Source organism: Protomyctophum parallelum (assembly GCF_964188405.1).
Source record: "Protomyctophum parallelum genome assembly, chromosome: 4".
NCBI lineage: Eukaryota > Metazoa > Chordata > Actinopteri > Myctophiformes > Myctophidae > Protomyctophum > Protomyctophum parallelum.
In genome coordinates, this window is record NC_139700.1 from 6,319,968 (window position 1) to 6,338,377 (window position 18,410).

General features: G+C 41.7%; 1 protein-coding gene across 1 annotated transcript in view; it reads left to right on the forward strand.

The window, feature by feature from the left end:
- The window catches only part of kiaa1549la (KIAA1549-like a), a gene marked incomplete at its 5' end in the record, with an annotated part of 99,904 nt that overhangs the window by 27,309 nt on the left and 54,185 nt on the right, over window positions 1-18,410 (forward strand). The window contains 4 exons of the mRNA XM_083764117.1: window positions 340-562; window positions 2,149-2,282; window positions 8,068-8,239; window positions 17,697-17,756. Coding sequence (XP_083620243.1) covers window positions 340-562; window positions 2,149-2,282; window positions 8,068-8,239; window positions 17,697-17,756 — 589 coding nt within the window. The remainder of the gene's footprint in view (window positions 1-339; window positions 563-2,148; window positions 2,283-8,067; window positions 8,240-17,696; window positions 17,757-18,410) is intronic.

Genomic DNA, 18,410 nt, shown 5'->3' on the forward strand with positions numbered 1-18,410 from the left:
TTTATCTCAATCTTTCACAACCATGTTTAGTCAGATTCATGACTGTTCAGGGCTAACAGGCTACTGAATGTCTGCCCTCGGGGCTATTATGATCCATTTGTATTCAGGATGTGCGGAAACCATAATTGCTCATATTCTAGAGAGAACTGAACTTTAAACCCCATTTGAGCATCATGCATCGTCTCGGGGTTTATTACACATGAGTACAGTGGAAATTACAGACAACCTACCCTGCCTGTCTTTTTGCCTTTATCTACGGTGTTCTCTTATCTCTATATCTGTCTCTCTTCCTCCTCTCTCCTCCTCTCCTCTCTCTCTCTCTCTCTCTGTCTCCTATAGGTGGAGCGAGATGAATGCAGTCCCTATAACGTGACTCTGGGCTACTATGTGGCGAGCGGTAAGACGGTGTACATCTCCTCCATGGTGGTGGAGGCCCTCAACGTGTACGGCTTCGACAAGCTGCTGTCAGACATCAGGCAGCACACGTCGGTGGTGAGAGCCGTGCTGGTTCCCGTGGCAACCTGGATGCCGGTGCCAAGCGTGCATCTGCAGCTCAAGACAGGTGAAGACGTCCTGGGGGTCGACGTTCTCTTTGCGTTGTGTTGCGTGCTATTTTTCTCAACTATCTGTGTCCGATTCCAGTCAGATTAAATCAATCAGTGCTGTAACAGAAGGTCACTGTGAGAAAGCAAGGTCGGAGAACAGAGCAACACAAAGATTACAGCGTGGTAGGATCAAATTACATCATTGGAAATGGAGGGGGGGGGGGGGGGTGCGAAAGGAGAAAAAGAAAACAGGAGGCTATGGTGACTTAAGGCTGTTTTATGTTAATTTTATCAATGGTGGGAAAAGTATCAATACTGCAATATAGAAATACAAGTAAAAGTCCAGTAGAAGTAAAATACTGAAATACTCCAGTAAAGTAAAAATACCAAAACATTGTACTTACCGGTAAGTAGAGTACTTGAATAATGTACTTACAGATACTTTATCCCACTGAGCATATGACACAATTCAAAATGGAGGGCGAGTGCGAAAAGGAGGGAAAAGAACAGTAGGCTATGGCTTAAGGCTATTTTATGTTCATTTTATACATAGATGGATTCTGGATGATGTGCACAGTCACTTGTCTTACGTTTGTATAAAACAGCCTTAAGGGCACAGACTGACAGGGTGAGACAGAAACGGAAGCAAAGTGACCTTGAGAATAATAACAGACGGAGCTGTCAAAAAAGAGAGTGACATGAGCGAAATGGAAGAACACATACCAAATATGGAAATCCTCCTATAGGCCTACTCATCACCTCTATCTCCTTACTCAGCGATCACACCAAGTGCCCAAACGAACTCCTGAGAGGGGTAAAGCTAATTGCAGCCCATTCATTACCACAAAATGTTACTCTCAATCAGATTTCAGCACATGTGCTCACACATAATAAAAGCCCAAAATAGAATAGGCAGATTTTACTCTGCAAAATGTTGAAACTAAAATGGTCAACAGGAAAATTATATTCATCCACAATTTTAAAAAAAGATCATTTTGTTCAACTAACTATAGAGACAGCTTTTCCCTGTGTGGTAATACTGAATTATTTATGATTTGATCTTGATCACTCAGTAGAAGAAGGATTTTATTCTTCGAAAACATAAGCCTCGAATTCAACTCTCTTTTTTTCTTTTTTGTAAACCTTATTAATGTCGCAGAGGAATTTGTTTCTCAGCTTCACTCAGCTGATGGCCGCTCAGATGGTCTTGAAGAGCAGTTTTTTTTTTGTTTTTGCTCAGAGACACCTCATCTCAGTGCAGATTGTTTTATTATTGACATGTTTTGCTTTTATTGTTAAGGCCGAGAGGCAAACCGGTGACACTCTGATTACCATAATGGCATTTAATGTATTTTATGTATTACCATGTTTTTTTTCTGTTCTTGCTTACTGTAAATCGTTCTGGATTAAGAGCGTCTGCTATTGAAAATTATAAAATGTTGGAGAGTCTACAAGAGGCCAGGGACAAAGTTAAAGCCACAATTCTTAGTGAGCAATTTACAATAAGTGAGCAGCTACAGTAGTTGTCAATGGCACAGATCGCTGCACCGCCCTGATACTGTCTGTTGCTTACTTTCATTTTCCACTCTTTTATTCTCCCCAGTGTTGAGGTTTGTCGGTCCGACAGACCACATCTACTCCTGCAGCTTTGCCCAGATGTTGGAGCAGAGGCTGGAGAATGCCTTCGAGGAAGCCCAGGACAAAGTATTGGAGACCTATAACAGGTTGGCTGTCGAGGTACTAACTATGTGTTCATCATTATTTACTGTACTGTGTTCCTGAAATATCCCATATTTCTATGCATTATGTCTCTGTTCAAAGGTTCTGGACAGGTACTGCAAAATACAGTATGTTCCTTCATTCTGTAGGTTGTGTGTCTAAAACTGGAGGTGGGAACGGCCTCATCGAACCGCTGAAGACAATGTTGTACTTGAAGGTCTCATGACATCCATTTTTAGGTTTTCTGACCTCAATCCCCCCCCCCCCCCCCTCCCCACCCACCAAAAAAAAGAAAAAGACAACTTTGAACATTCAGTGGATTTTCTGTGGTCTCGGGGTTTACTGAATAATTACGCTCAGAAACATGCTGTGATTTGCCAGTTGGACTGGTTGAGTCACCGTCCAATAATCCGGCACCCTTTCCTCCAGCTCCTCCCCTATCCATCAACAGTGACACCCGCAGGCAAATTGCACCTGGAAAAGCCTCAGGAGGAGAGAAAAACAACATGCCATGACTCACTGGAGTGGATTTTTCAGTTAAAACCTTTTAATACACGTTTGAAGGACCATGATAAAGACTTTAAATGTTTGAAACACACCATGCCATGAGACCTTTGACCACATGGATTCTACCATCCCTATTCTCTGCATGTCATAATAGGCAAACACTGGCCAAAACTAGCATTTGTTATTAAATGCCTTGATGTCATATATTCGACCTGTAGGCCTAATGTATCACATTGTGTTAACCTGCTGTTAACGTTATTTTAACAGGCTTACAATCATGATTTATACACAGGAAAGGAGACTACAAAGAGACTCAGAATAATAGGCTTGAGTCATTGCATCATGTTCTTCTTTGATTCAGTACTTGAATTCTCGTTGGAATGGACAGCATTCTCTTTTAGTATAGGCTACAGACTACAGAGGAGCACCACTCCTGTATTCACTTTTGGTTAGATCTGCAGCGGTTCCTTTGATCGTTGTCTCTCCACAACATAAATCTGCGATGTTTAATAAAGCATACGCTATCATTTATTCACGTTGCTGCTTGAGCAGTGCTGTCAGTCCAGTGTGCACTTGGTTGTGAAGGGATCTCGACAACTTTCAGTTAGATCACTGCATTATGTTTCTGTACTGTCAAATAGGTCTCTACATCTATTCTAAGATATAGCATCTTTCTTTTCAAAATATTTTTATTGCAATTTTCAATAATATTAATCTCAGAGATCTCAGGGCAGACAAATGATGAAAAGACTATGTTGTTGAGTAAAACATGCCCCTCCCAGACACAAGAAAAATTAAAAAACATTTTCTCCCCTTCAAGTCCCAATTTAGTAAAACCAATTCCCAATTCCCCAGCCTCTCTACGAGCACTCCACCTCCGCTAACCCCCACAATAAGTCATTGGTGGTGGCCGTCAAGCCACCATCTTCTTTTCACCTTCTTTTCACCTGACATTGAAAGGTCTCACTAGGGCGGTGTAACGCATGTGGAGGTACACGCTATCCCCCCCACTTCCTCCCCCCCCCCCCCTGACTAATTCCCACCTAATACTTCGGTAGACTCGATGCGAATGGGTGGAGAAGTTGGGATTCTTGCATATTTAATTTGCTGCGGTATGCCTTCACACTGCGCTGTGTAACCGCAGCAATTGGAAACGCAGCAGGGACCTTATCAATGTGTTCAATTCATAAACTATAGCCTACACAGTGAAATCTACGGTGTTAAAATTATACACGTGCATGTGTCGTACTGTCGGGGACTGGACCGCTCTTCTCCTCTCTCTCTCTCTCTCTCTCTCTCTCTCTCTCTCTCTCTCTCTCTATCTATCTCTCTCCCTCCCTCCGCACGCACTGTTCCTTTGGGCATAGAGGCACAGCACTCAGCGCACTGAGCACAGACAGACAAAGTCCCTACTCCCCACACAGTGACAGCACTCCATGTTTACGGCACGCACAGACAGACAGACAGACAGACAGAATATTCTGTAGGCTACACTGCAGTGTTTTTATGTGTTTCCTTAAGCAATTGATTAATGTACTCGTCCCCATTTCGACCAGGGCTTCGGTCTCCTCATTCGACCACGTCTATCCACGGTAACGGGACATCTTTGCGCTGCGTAAAATATGCCTTCTCCGTCTCCAACTGTGTTCAGCTCCTCAACTGCCACATTGTTTGCTTAATTTCCTTTATTTGCTGCGGATTGCATTCACACCTGCACTGAATCGTAATCAAGTGCGATTGGAAGCGAAGCAAAACCCCTGTTTTGGGTCGGAGTAGAATGCGGTTCTTTGATGCGCATTAGGATTCGAATGATGCTTCACACCTGCCAAACGAAGCGCACTTTCCGACAATGTGCAGCAGGATTCGTTTTAATCGCAGTAAACCTTTCTGATGTGAAGGTCACCTAAGATAGCATCTTAAATAAAAGTTGTGAGAATGTGAAATGGGTCTTGAATGACTTTGCAAATAGAATTTGTTGTATATGCCTATCGGTGCTGCGAGGATGAGGGGGGCACTCGGAAAAAATTCTCCCCTCGGGTACCTGGGCCAAAAAAGTTTGAGAACCCCTGTTCTAGCAAGTTACAAGATTCCTGCAACACTGCAGGCATGAAACAGTAGACACACAAGCCACTGAAATGCAAACTGGTCTAACTTGCGTTTTGGTACGGTTATAACAGTCAGATATTTCTATCACTGCTACTAATTATTTAAATCACAGGTTGTGAATGATCTCCCTTTAAGACGCAATGAATAAAGTTCAATATAAAGAACGGACCTAAATAAGCAAGCAGCAAGCAAACAGAAACAAAGCTCACGTTTAGTAACCTTTCATCTCGTCAAATCAAAGAGTCAAAATACAGTTATACTGCAGGTCAAACAGCGAGATGAATGAATGAATGAGTGAACCGAATCGAGTGTCTCACGCACGCACGCCCGCGCTTATTGTTTAGAGTAGTTCCGTGGTGGCGTTTCCAAACAAAGTGGGTTACTCCCCGAGTTCCCTCCCGAACGTAAACTCCCTCCAAAGCTTAATCCATCCCCGTAGCGAAAGTAATCCCAACGAATGTACTCCAAAAGAAGAAGAGCAAAAACCTCTGATCAAATCATAATCATAGTCTTTTAGTTGATGCGAGAGTGAGGTCTAGCCAACACCAACTCGGGATTCCTGGATCGCTGCCCTACACAAATTCCTATCCAACATCAGGTTCTTGAGCTCTGCAGTGTTGTCAGCCAAGCTGTCGCAGCACGTCTACATGGGTTCTACGCTTCTTTCCCCTCCTGGCTTTGCCCTGGGTTGGCTCCCATAGGGTCAATTTACTTGCCTCAAGTTCTGGGTGCCTGACGCAGTGCCCTGCCAGCCTCATCCTTCTCTCTCTGACTTTGTCTGTGACACGTGGTAGGTCCCCATAGAGGTCCATAGTCTTTTAAACCCCCAAAATAATAACAAACTCACAAAATAGACAGCACAGAACATTATAGAACCTTACCCTTGACAGATGACGTTATCTTAGAATGAATAAATAATACAGCATGCACTTTTAAATGCTGATATTAAAATAAATCATTTATAACTTGTGTGGCATCGCTACACGGTTATATTCTATGCATGCAAAAAAAATGTTTTTTCAGTGACACCCCTTGGTCACACCAATATCAGTTTTGATCACTGTGTAAGTCCTATACGTTCTGAGCAATTGCGAGTTAAAAGCGTGCATAGCTCATTACATTTGCCATGTCTAAAGACGGGTCAACTGCAGTTTTGTACTGCAATGCAGGTTGGTGTAAAACAGTCATGCAGCATAACACAGATACGATACCTGAACGCTATACGGACGCATGGCCACACCGAGCTTTGCATAGACAGATGTATTCTTTTTTTTTGATCAAAGTTATTTTATTAATGTTCACACGAAGATATTATACAACATTTTTCGAACATTTTTTCCCTCCCCCCAGAGTTCCCGCTCTGAAAGAGCCACAACCTTGCACCATATGAAATAAAAGCACATACAAATATACATAGACATAATAGAAGACTAATAGAAGTATGCAAACAAATAATAATAATAATAATAATAATAATATGTACAAAAAAAAAACAATAATAATAAAAAAATAAAAAAATAAAGACAATAATAACAATAATAATAATAATAATAGAAATAAATTACAGTAGGGTCAGTGTAATAAGTTAAGGATTGTTGATGTCAGCCGCGTTCATCCTCTCAATGTGTGTCAAAAAAGGTTGCCAAATGGTGTAAAGTTTTAAAGCACCGGCGTACCCTCTTGTGGAGTAGCGAATCTTCTCCAATGTCAGATGATGTAAAACATCATTAACCCAAGATTTAAAGGTTGGTGGTATTTTCTCCTTCCATTTAAATAGTATTTGCCGCCTAGCCAAAAGAGATGCAAAGGCTATCATATTCTTGTTTTGCCGGCTAAGATGTAGATCTTGGGAAATAACTCCAAACACTGCAACAGTGGCAGAGGGTTCTATGGGCACTTCTAATACATCTGAAAATGTTTTAAATATTGATTGCCAAAATGTATGTAACTTTGGACAAAACCAAAAAGCATGCGCAAGGGTAGCCTGATCTTGATTGCAACGATCACATATAGGATCCATGGTAGGAACGAATTTAGATAGTTTTACTTTGGACCAGTGGAGGCGATGTGTAACCTTAGACAGATGTATTCTGAGGTCCACTACTACATTTTAAGTCGGACGCTTGTGGAGTCTGGTCTGTGTTTGCTATGTCTGGACATACAGCAGTGTCTACCCTATAATACATCCCTTCCCCCTACTGCTCCGTCCCTTACACATTCACAACCCCAGAGCATTGTCATCACATTCACATCATGCCCCAGACAGACAATGTACTGTGCATGCACTCTACTGAGTGTAGCTGAATTATTAAAACGTGGTCTCATCCTATAAGAAAACAGAGAGAGGAAATATTGGTTTCATTGCTAATTCAACCACTGTAAATAAAATAATTTACGGCCATCTTTGTAAAGCAGACCAACAACAAAATAAAAAGACAAATTCAAATGTACTGCATTATTGATGGCAAAAAGCAAACACTAGGCTGTCTGTGGCCATAAATGCTAAAGGAGGGCTTATACTGTACCGGTATGGTGTAGATGTAGAATTATAGCGATGCATTGCTTTAATTGCCATGTTATGATTGATACCATGCTAAAATTGTCTGTTTCAGCCACATAAAACCTCCCCAATGTCCCATATACAGTATAATGCCAGTTTTCTTATCATTTCTCATCGGTCTCTTTCCGCCTCTCTCTCCCTCTCCCTCTCTCTCCCTCTCCCACCCCCACCCTCTCGTCTGACTGTCGAGGTGCTCCCACGACGCGCAGCGTATACAGTATACACGCATAGACCATCACAATCGTAAACTAGGTCTCGGCAGGCCCAACAGACAGATATAGGGGTCATTCATAATTCATCCCCCCTCAAATATTTATGCTCGTGGAGGAGAAATGTCATTGGAATTCCTCATATCTCTTCCCGTCTCCCGTCTTTTATTACGGTGACTCAGACACATTATTTTGTAGTGCGACGTCGTGCCTTATTACAGACTTAAAACGCTTTGGTCATTGAACCTGTCACTCTATACTGTACGGTATTCGGAACCGTTTAACGCTTCAATTTAGAAAGAGTTATTTATATACTATTTCTGTATGCGTGTATGTGTCTGCCAGTGTTCATATTTTACATATGCGCGTGTACCTCACTCTCTCTCTCTCTCTGTGTGTGTGCGTGCGTGCATGTTCTCAGATCCAGAGTGTGTCCCAGGAGGTCGACTCTCCGTCAGTGTCTCTGGTGTACGTGGTGCGGAACCAGGATGCTGGAATCCTCAACGGGACCATCTCCAGCGGCCTCCTCAACCAGCTGACCTCTGAGGTGGTGGGATACTTCCTCCTCTACCCCCCCTTCGTCATCGCGGAGCGTAAGTAGTACTTCCCGCTGCCCGCCATGCACCCCGAACCCGGGTTCAGTGTGGGACGACTTCATAATGATTGAATTGATTGATTGTTTATTTATTTCCGTGTCCTGCACGCAATATGCCCAACCCTCATGGGACACCATTTCACAATTGCATTTACAGCATGTTTACATTACATAATTCACGCATTTACAGCATGTTTTCATTACATAATTCATTATATTACAACTCAGATTTATACATTAATACATTAATTGTTTTCCCAAACAGTGGATCGGGACCCATTCGTGGGTCGCGCACCAATTCTTGTGGGCCACGAACGACTCCAGTAAAAATCCCATTTTCTTTTCCTACATTTAAAAAAAGTGTTAAAGAATGTTATACATTTTAAATCACACAAAATAAATTCAATAAATAGAATCAGACCAGTCTGAAGCGAGTGGTGCAACAACCTTTGGATCCAACCTCCCACGTTGTTTATTTTGTTTTGAGTGGTGCAGTTTAAAGAAAACCTATCCTCTTCCTCTCTCTAGACCCCAGAGTACAGACTGACTGTACTGTTCAATACTGCAAGAGTATTGAGTTTTAGAGCAAAAGCCATGCAATTCTTTTGTGAATTTGCCCCGGCTGTAAGTGCATGAATAATCATGACGGTTCATTTTAACTCCCAGAGTTAGATGAACACTCATTATGTTGTACGGTACTGTATGTGCTCAAGCTGTGTCACTGCTGCTTCATCACTGACAGCATCATTAATCGTTAAGTCCAAATAACAAATGATGTGAGTGAATTTATGAACATGAGGAATTCACGATTTGCACAAGTTGCAGACGATGCATAAGACAAGCAAAAAAGTAAGCAAATTCACTTTTAATCTTAGCTTAAAGATCCTAAACTTTCCCAACGCAACACGGTAATTTCCAATAAAAAAATGTTTTCTGTAATGCCATTATGAGTTTTTACAATGGTAAGAAGTAACAATGAAGGTCTTTAAAGATTACTTTATTTTTATGTTTTATTGAGACTGAGAGCACGCAATGTTTTGCCCCCCATCCCCCCGTGCCCTGAGTGCCAGCTGAGCCGAGTAGGCTAACAAGCTCAAGGGACTGATCTGTCCGAATACATGTTCCGTTTGCTATTCTGTTCAGTTTGGTTTATTTTGAGGATGGTTTATTGGTTAGTTTTCTTGTGTTGTGTTGTTTCTTGTGTTCAGTATCGTGCCTGCGTGTGTTATTGTAAATTGCTTTTGGGTCCTACTTCCTGACAGACAGAGTGAGGGTTGGTTGTAGACAATGCTGGTTACTTGAAACGGTTAGCCCAGGATTAGCCCCACATTATCCTTTGTTGCTGATTAGCAAGCAGGAATTATTCTACTTAAATACTGAAGTGTAGCAACTAACATAGTGATGATTTTTCATGGTAGATACAGTAGATGTAAAATCAGTGCCATAGTTGATGGCATTGTAGTATGTATGGTGTTATATTTTATCCGGTAGACTTTATATCAGTGTAATTCATAATTATAAAAATATGAATTATAAGTTCAAAGATTAAGACTCAAAATCAATCTGAATTTAAAAAGGGGCACCAGTGAAATGAGCTTAGGAATAAGCACCAGATTGATTTGTATTTAGCCTTTAAGTTAAACCATTAATAAAACAATTAAAAGATTATAAAATAATCAATTATTATTTTATCTTAATAAATCTATGGAATCTGAAGGTAAGAGGTCTTTTCCATTACATAGCCTTTCCTACTTTGCATGTGTCAAAAACCAGTAAGTTCAACTCTTGAGCAAATAATAGACTTGTTTAGAAAAATGAATCAATTTATTTTCACACCTAAGCTAATAGACAAACTTAGTAGAACAATAATCAAATGAATTCTTAAACAAGGGTTAATACAGGTTCAAATAGAATTGAAGAAACAAATCAAATGATAATGAAATAACTATATGATAGATAATGTTCCTTGCCATGAACTTAGAAACTTGATGTAATGCAATCACTTTCCTGAGCGTTGGTTTGTTGAGCTTTGAGAGAGGCAGACTGGAGTTCGTCTGTCTTCTGAGGGAGAGAGGTTGCGTCGCAAGCAGCAGGGGTTCGATTGCTGGTCTGGCTATAACCCCTGAGCTGGTCGATGTAGTACCGGGGATTGCCTGGGACGCTCAGGTCAGAGCGTCGGGAGCTGGTCTGTGTAGCGATGTGGCCAAGACCCTCTCATCAGACGTCCGTTCCTTTCCTCTCCCTTCATCCGGTCTTCATGGACTCTTCACTATCCCACTAATCCAACTAATCCTAGTTTTTTCGGTTCTGCCTCCTCAATATATATAGTTCTCTTTGTTGGGCTCAGTTACTCTGTATGTCACTCTCTTTGCAAGATGGAGACATTGAGATGTCTCGTGACATTTCCAGACATCGTCAACATGTTGTTGTGAGGCAATGTTTCTTTGAAGTTCATTTTGGGAAAGAGTATACGCATGCACTTTTCATGGCTTTAGATTTCACATAACACACAATCTGCATTTTTCATGTACACATGTATGAATCTACATTTATTGTACAGTGAATGTCATATTTCCAATTGATGGTCCAGGAATTGTGAATGAATGCTTTTGTGACTGAGTGGAACATTCCACCTTTGACATATCCAAAGTCAGGGTGTGATCTGTGGCGATGACACTTTATCCAGCTGAAATGGAATCAAGTCTTTATGACACTTAATCCAGCTGAAATGGAATCAAGTCTTTATGGTACAAGGGTGTCCCATGGAACTGAGTCTCTGAGTCTGTAGGGAAACAAGTCAATAGATTCCTATTACTTCCTTGTACATAAGAACATGAAGGCCAGTAATTGGAATTGGACGGTTCCAGTATACATTTGTGCACACAAGTATGCCACTGGTGCAGGAATTGAGACCATTCTTGAGGGTCAAAAGGTCAGCAGACCCCTCTGCAGGCCTATATCTGTCCGTCTCCTTCACTTTCATGCGCTGCATGACGTGTCAGCATGGGACATGTTCATTAGATATCTTCCAATGCTGTATGTGGTATAGCTGGATTGTGGTTTTATACCCCTTGTCTACTACAGCATTTTAGTTTTACTGGTGTTTTTAACTTTTAATTGTTTTTGAAGAAGAGTGTGCCCCCCTTGTTTTACCATGGGTGTTCTAATGAACTTGGTTAATTGATTGATTGATTGATTGATTGATTGATTGATTGAATACTCTATTAGACAGAAATGCAAACAGCATGGGTTACAGTATATTTGGGCTAAAAGGATGACACAAAAAAGTCCTGCATGGGGAGTCTTGGGGACTTGTTAACCCTCGCTGTTACCCTGAGTCATCCTAGACTACCAAAATGTGTTGGAAATAGGTGGGTCATAATAGGCCTTAGGCCGACAAGCATATTTAATAGCCTATAAGTAGTTTGGTTGTTCTTTTAAAGGTATATTCAAATATCACTTATTTTTTTGTTTTTTTGTGATAATCCTCTCTACTATAGAGTGTGCTGAGCATATAAGGAGTTCCTCCCTGTCCCCAGTTAACCCCTGGGGGTAAAAAAACCTTAGGTTTCGTTTTTGGCTCTCTATCCTGATTGGATGAAAGCCTTAGGTCCCAGCCAAAAACTAAACTTAAGGTTTTTTGAGTGAAATCACTGAATATACCTTTAATAGCTCCAGGGTTACCCGTGTTGCTTAAAACATTGAATTAAGGGGTGTAACACTATAGGCGACTGGACTGTGTTCACTACATCTCAAGATTCTCAACATCCCTGGTTCAATTCCAGCTGTAGACCCCCTTTCTCAACCCCCAGTTTCCCGTCTGTCTAGTATACTATCTAATAAAGCAAACATGCCAAGGAATATATTCATATAAAACAACTAGAAGCACAGATACTTGGCACACAGGGATACGGTCTGCTTCACACCAGCACTCCCCAATCCCTCCTCCTGAGGCCCAGTGCATACAGATCAAATTAAATCTGAAAAAGAACATTATTTTCTTCCTCAGTAGCTTCTGTAGACACACAGGTCTGCCTGACTAATTGTACTTTAACAAGTCATTGTACCCATTAAGGCCTTTTAATAGAACCATTATGCACATTAAAATATGCTTTGCTGGAGGAATTAATGGGGAGAGTGTGATAGTTGGCCGAACGGTCAAGACTCCAAAAAGACAATTACACAATGCACTTTTGGTGGTTTTATTGCGTTTTCCAACACCAGTAGTCCAGTGCAGACTATATTACAGCCTCGGCAAAGACAAAGACGAAAAAATAAGACTGGCCGAAATAACAGTTGTACAAACATAAACACACTGGAGGACAACACTAAGGAACAACACCAAAATAGATGAGAAGCTGCCTGTAACTTCCAAAGGGCCCTGCTGGCAGCGCTCACTCAGGCAGGGGTCACCCAAGGTCTAAGTCACTCTCATCACCTGCCAGGCTGCCTTTTATAGGGATTGAGAAATACCAAAACACATCATAGGAATTGGCAATTTAATTAGTAGAGTGGCCGTATGGTAACCGCAAGGTTGCCAGTTCGTTCGTTCCTTGAGCAAGACACTGAACCCCAAATCTTCTCCGGATGTGCTGGTTGGTGCCTTGCATGGTTTCCCCTGTCATCGGTGTATAAATGTGTGAATGGGTGTAATGGTGTGAATGTGTGTGTGAATGGGTGAATGGGTGTAATGGTGTGAATGTGTGTGTGTGAATGGGTGAATGGGTGTAATGGTGTGAATGTGTGTGTGAATTGGTGAATAATAATAACAATAAAACTTTATTTGTATAGCACCTTTCATGACATGAAATGCAGCTCAAAGTGCTTTACAGAACAATGGAGAAAAAAGAAAAGAAAAGCAAGGCATAAACATTAAAGAACAAGCAGTAATGCAATACAGTGAGGACATGAATAACAAAAAATAAAAGAATGGGTGTAATGTAAAGCGCCTTGGATAAAGGCGCTATATAAATGCACCATTTACCACTCTCCTCTTCTGCAGCAGCACATGGCACCTTCCCAATCAACAGGATTGCCACTGCAGGGAAAAGATGACCCACATTGCACTTATTAAACTTCAGGTCAATAAATAAACGTTTAACATTTAAAACCATTAGTAGTACACTTCAGCACTGCATTTAAATTTCACGGTGTCAATGATAAAAGCATAATGCTTGTCTCGACACTACCATGCTGTCTGAATTAATTGGAAACAAATGTAGTCAAGTGTATTGACCCTATTTCCCCAATCATTGTTGGCTGCCCCGTGACAGAGAGGAAAGTGTACATGCAGATGAGATTTACTTTACAAAATCAATATAATGACCTTTTAACCATCTTGAATGGTTTATTGTGATGCTAGTGTAATTTATACTGTTTGTAGTATGGCCATATCTTTATTTATCCTGAACAAATAAAAACTCTATACATCATCAACACAACAACCATTTGTTCAAGAATGGGCAGAGAGAAGCAAAAGCTTATTGTCCGCCCCCTCCCCCCCCCCCATCCCATTCTTACATTGTCATATAACAATATACTGTAAAACAATGTTAAATTACAAAAGAATGTTTGCAAACACTACCTACAAATGTTACATAAATGCGTAGCAAGCATATTGTTTGCCAAACTGATGTTCAGACAATAAGATCTGAAAAACACTGCTGCACAACATAGTTCCAAAGGACGGAATACTGTAGCAGTAGCATCTTCTATTTATTTTAATGTTTTTAGGTCACAGCTGTGGTTCTGGACACCATGTCAGAGGGATGTTCATGTATGCGCTATGCAAACTGTTGAGACGCGTTGAGAACATGGCAGGGCAATGCAGAATTCATGTCAAATATGTAAATCTTTCCCCCTAAGATGCAATGTCACAAGGAAGAATACATTAAGACAGATTGAAAATAACTTTCATACAGTTTAACCATGCACTTAAACCCCAGCATCCCTATTCTGGGGGGAACATTCACCAAAAAATAGCCGATGTTGTGAGCTTGTAGAGCTGCTATTTTTGGTGTAGAGACTTGGCGTATACTGTGGCCTGAAAACAGTGAAAGTACAGTGCAACTCGGGTCAACTTACTGTAGACCCTCTAAACTTTGTGAAACGGAGTTTAGAGGGTCTACAGTAAGTCAAGTGGTTAAACTGAAGTGACATTGATAAATTACAACTGTTATCAAAGTATTCTTATAGGCACCCCTGGACTTACTGTAGTGTACTTTATGTTTGCATGTACAGCAGATAATAGGAACGATCTTTCACTTGGTGATACAAGCGTGAAATCTATAATGGAAAGAAATGTAGACATAGGCTAACATTTAGATGTGGCGGCCATCTTGAAATAGCACCGCCATATTGGATTCTTGGATGGCTCGGTTAAAAAAGTTAAAGAGGTGACCCAGAGGCATGTTCATGCCAAATTTCACGCTTGTATCACCAAGCGAACAACCGTTCCAATGATCAGCTATATTGCACGAATTTTGTGTGCGTGTGTACATCTGTAATCAACGTAACCCGAGAACCGTTCGCTTCACCGACTTCAAATTCGACACACACGTTCCACACACCCACAGGGAGTGCAGTGCCCGGTCTCGAGTCGGCCGCACCCATGGTTGTCCAGAACCGCCACAAAAGGCCTTTTTTATTTGGCGGCCATCTTGAAATATGACCGCCATATTGGATTTTTTGCTGGCTCGGTTAAAAAAAAGTTAAAGAGGTGACCCAGAGGCATGTTCATGCCAAATTTCACGCTTGTATCACCAAGTGAAAGGTTCTCTCACAATATGGCTGTTAGCCGCTGTACTACTAGTCTGTGTGTTATATTAATATATTTACAGAATAAGACTTGAGAAACTGAGGTGACGTCACAGGCCTGCATTTTAGCACATGGGCTAAAAGAGCTCTGTTGTTTCTACTTCATGAGATCCATGATGCTTCATGCCATCTGTGAAGTTTCGTAGTGGAAAACAGCTGTACTATCTATCGGCTGAATAAATTGCGCCTTGGGCAGTCCATGGTCCACGGTCAATGTCCTCTGAATTAACTAATTTCAGCTTGGACGGCTCAGAATTCAGATACGTATCTGTGTGTGTGTGTGTGTGCTGCCAACACCCAGCGGGGGTAAACATCCCACACTATCTCGCCTGTCTTTGTTTGTTGTTTTTGGGAGCAACAACTGTTTCCTTCCAAGGAATCCCGAAATAATTAACACATTTTGATGACTTGTCTGCCAGCAAGAAAATACATAAGAATGCATGTCTTGTACATTGTTTATGAATCTGATTTATCTGTGATTCTGCATGCAGAATCGTGTGAAGTGAGCTTTGCCTTTTGAGTTGATCTGCTGCACCCTGTCAAGTAGGCTACATGACGTCCAGTGTTGGGACTAAGGTGTTACAACGCGTTACTAATGTATAACTCAACTACGTTTTGCAGTAACTAATAATGTAGCCTGGAACAGACCTATGCTTTCTATGGCATAGGCAGCTAGTCCCGACAGGATCCGCTGCCAGAAACTAGACGCACCTGCAGCAGATGAGCCTGATTAATTAGAGAGACGGAGAGAGAGAGAGTGTGTGTGCGTGTGTGTGCATGTGTCAAATTAATAAGGCTGCAGACCATCAGTAATTAGCAGATAGAGAGAGACGTTTCTCGCTACTGATGCCACAATTTAATGGGATTTTTCCCAGACTTTTTTTCTTCTTCCTGAAAATAAAAACGTCTGGGTTTCCGAGGCTACTAATAATATGTAACTATTTACCTTTTACCATTCAGTAACGTGTTATAGTCGTGGGTGCGTTACCGCTTCAACCTCTCACGTATACTGCATCTGCCATCTAACCTGCAGGTGATGTGCTGTGCTGTCACATGAAAGCACGTTCCCATTAGAGCACGTTCCCAAGAAAGTGAATGTGGCAGAAAGGAGTAATGATTGATTAACGTAGGGTAAAATAGACACACACACACACACACACACACACACACAAACATGCTCACCACCACCACACGGCACACGCGAGCAAGCACACACACACACACACACACAATGACAAATGCAAGTCTCGGCGACAGTGGCAGCTTTGCGGCTTGGAAATATAAACGTTATTTTGAATTTGCGGAGATAAAGGACGCTGAAATATTGTGGTCGAATGTAAACTAAAACTGTGTATAGCCTATTTTTCCCCACACAGTTCATTATTGAACAATGTGTATTTATGACACTAATTGGTGTGGACATTAGAAGTCAGTATACCCAATGTAACAACATATATGACAGCCCGAGGTTTTCCCCTTCATCCTCTCTCCTCATCGTCAGGCTGTTTATTCTATGCTCAATGTTTGCACAGATGCACCCACGTTATTGTTTAATTGCCTGCATGTTGTTGTAGACATAACATTACGGCGAATACTAGGTTACTACAATTACAACATTGCAATTAATTTATAATTTGGCATATTTCGTGAATTCATACAGTCTCGGATCCATCTCCACGCTGTCAATCCATTTGACATCCATCAAGACCCTGATCAATATGATCATTGTGACAGAGATCCACATGGACGCCATGTCATTATTAGACATTTTAAATGTTTTTGTTTGTTACAAAGACGTCCACAGACGTCTTGGTCACCACATACGGGTAATTCCCAGGACGTCTGTGGACACAACCTGTTGAAGGGGAAATGTTTGGGAACCTCCATTGATTCCCATTTCCATTTCCCATGGTAAGATGGAATTGGAGATGACAATACATTCTTTTAGTGTATGTCAGACACAGCGAGCCTCGCGGCCCGTTCGTAATGCGGGAGCTGGCCAAAACCTCTGGGAACTCAGATTACAGGGTGGGTGGCGGTGTCAGATAATACCATGCAGCAACAACAACAACAACAACAACAACAAAACCAACTGCTGCACTGCGCTGCAGTGTCATTACCTACAATACACTGGGCTGATAGCCAGCCTGGAGGATAAATGCAGAGGCAGACAGCTGGTGGAACAGGTATTAACATCAAATGAGGTAAGACAGGAGAGGTGAGACAGGCATTGGACACAGAGGTGAACAGGGAGGCGCTGGAGGAGCTGGAATACAGGCAGAGAGAGAGAACGACATTTAGGAACGACAGGTATTTCAGGAGAGCTGCTGGCGAATAGTGTGGCAGGACCCCACAGTGGTTCCCAAAGTGGGGTCCAGGGACGCCCAGGGGTCCTTGAGAGAGTTCCAGCTACATGATAATTAGGAACCAAATGGCTCTGTAACTCTGCGAGTGTACCTTAAAAGGACATTTTGATGCCAATACTTTTAGACTTTTATTCAAGTGAATTCTGGGCTCTACTGATACTTTTACTTGAGTAAAGAATTTGAGTATTTTTTTTACTGTACAGTATGTTACTGCTCTCTTTTCTGCATTTTGTAACCCCCCCCCCCCCCCTCTCTCTCTCTCTCTCTCTCCAGCCCTGGAATACCATAATCTCAACACATCATCAGCAACCAAGCACTACTGGGTGACCACAGGTAGGAACTACAGTAATGCATTGCACACACACACCTGCATTGTTGGGCAATCAACAACAATTTACAATTTAGACATTTAGCAGACGCTCTTAATCCAGAGCAATTTACATTAAGCAAGAACAAAAAGCATGGCAATACATCACATACATAAAAAAGTAGTTATCATGAATCATAACAGAATGTAACAGTGGAATATCTATATAATGTATGCATGTATACTTTATACTTACTGTTGGGCGGCTGTGGCTCAGGAGGTAGAGCAGGTCGTCCAATGATCCCTGGGGCGGCGGTTTGAATCCCGGCTCCTCCTCCTGTCCACATGTCGAAGTGTCCTTGGGCAAGACACTGAACCCTACATTGCCTCCAATGAGTTGGTCGGTGTGAGCTCGCCACCGTCGGTGTGTGAATGTGGGAAGTGAGGACGCTGGCGTCGACTGTCCGCCGCTTCACCTCCCAATGTATGAATGAATAAACCATTGTAAAGCGCTTTGATACATAAAATGTTATAAGTCTACATAAAATGCTATCTAAGTCTACATCAAATGCTATAAGTTACATAAGTTGAGCCTTTGTATACGCCTGTAAGGTCATCAGGGCTATAGGGCAAGTGCTACGGGCCATGATGGATTTGAAGAGGTGGGTATTGATGTGACA